Below are 796 nucleotides of genomic sequence, written 5' to 3' on the forward strand. Positions count from 1 at the left end.
CCCCCCCCCCCACAGCCGAGGAGGTTTCCGCCGTCGTTGCCATGGAGTTCCTTCGGGCTTACCTCCACGCAGGACTCACCCGCGACGTCGGCTGCCTCTCGCGAAGCCTCTGTCGGGCCAACGCAGCCGCGGCCGAGTGGGGGGACCTCGCCCACGCCCTCGCCCACGCCCTCAGGTCAGTTAGTGGGGGAGGAGAGAGGGAGGGAGTGATAGAAGGGCAGTTTCGGGGATTATTTCTTAAGATGATGTGTTTTTTTTCTATTGTTTTTTATTTTGTTTTATTTTTGGTTGTGTGGTTTTGTTGTTATAGTTTAAGCATGTGTTTGTTGTTATTCTATTTATGGTGTGTTTTTGTCATTCATTATATTATGTGTTTTGGTTTATTCCTTTTTATTATTTGTTATCAATTCTATTTGTGTTTTTTCTTCTCCTGTTTAATCATCAGGATCGTATCGCACCAAAACAACTTTCCCCACAACCACCGTATGATTACCTCCGTTTCGTTTCCAATGCCGTATAACCCTCGTTATCATCGTGCTCACCCCCTCCCCCTCTCTCCCCGCCCCCAACAGCACCGCCCACGCCGAATGGGTCGCCCAGGTCATCCCCGGCGGCGTGACCTCGTCGTCCATGCAGCGGGCGGCGGCGCGAGGGAGGTCAGCGCCCAGCCCGGACACCTGCAACCGCCTCTACCGCTGCCCCGAGCCCTTGTGGAGGCAGCTGACCGACGACAAGACGGTCATGGAGCGATTCGTGCAGCTGGCTCACCAGACCAGCGTGTCCTGGGCGTGAGGTG

At 54.8% G+C, this 796-nt stretch overlaps 1 protein-coding gene across 1 annotated transcript in view; it reads left to right on the forward strand.

The window, feature by feature from the left end:
* The window catches only part of LOC119590471, a 3,324-nt gene extending 2,532 nt beyond the window's left edge, over nucleotides 1-792 (forward strand). The window contains exons 4-5 of the mRNA XM_037939129.1: nucleotides 16-175; nucleotides 573-792. Of these exons, the coding sequence (XP_037795057.1) occupies nucleotides 16-175; nucleotides 573-792 (380 nt within the window). The remainder of the gene's footprint in view (nucleotides 1-15; nucleotides 176-572) is intronic.
* Nucleotides 793-796: the final 4 nt, after the last annotated feature.

Source organism: Penaeus monodon, chromosome 27, assembly GCF_015228065.2.
Source record: "Penaeus monodon isolate SGIC_2016 chromosome 27, NSTDA_Pmon_1, whole genome shotgun sequence".
In the NCBI taxonomy this organism is placed as follows: Eukaryota; Metazoa; Arthropoda; class Malacostraca; order Decapoda; family Penaeidae; genus Penaeus; species Penaeus monodon.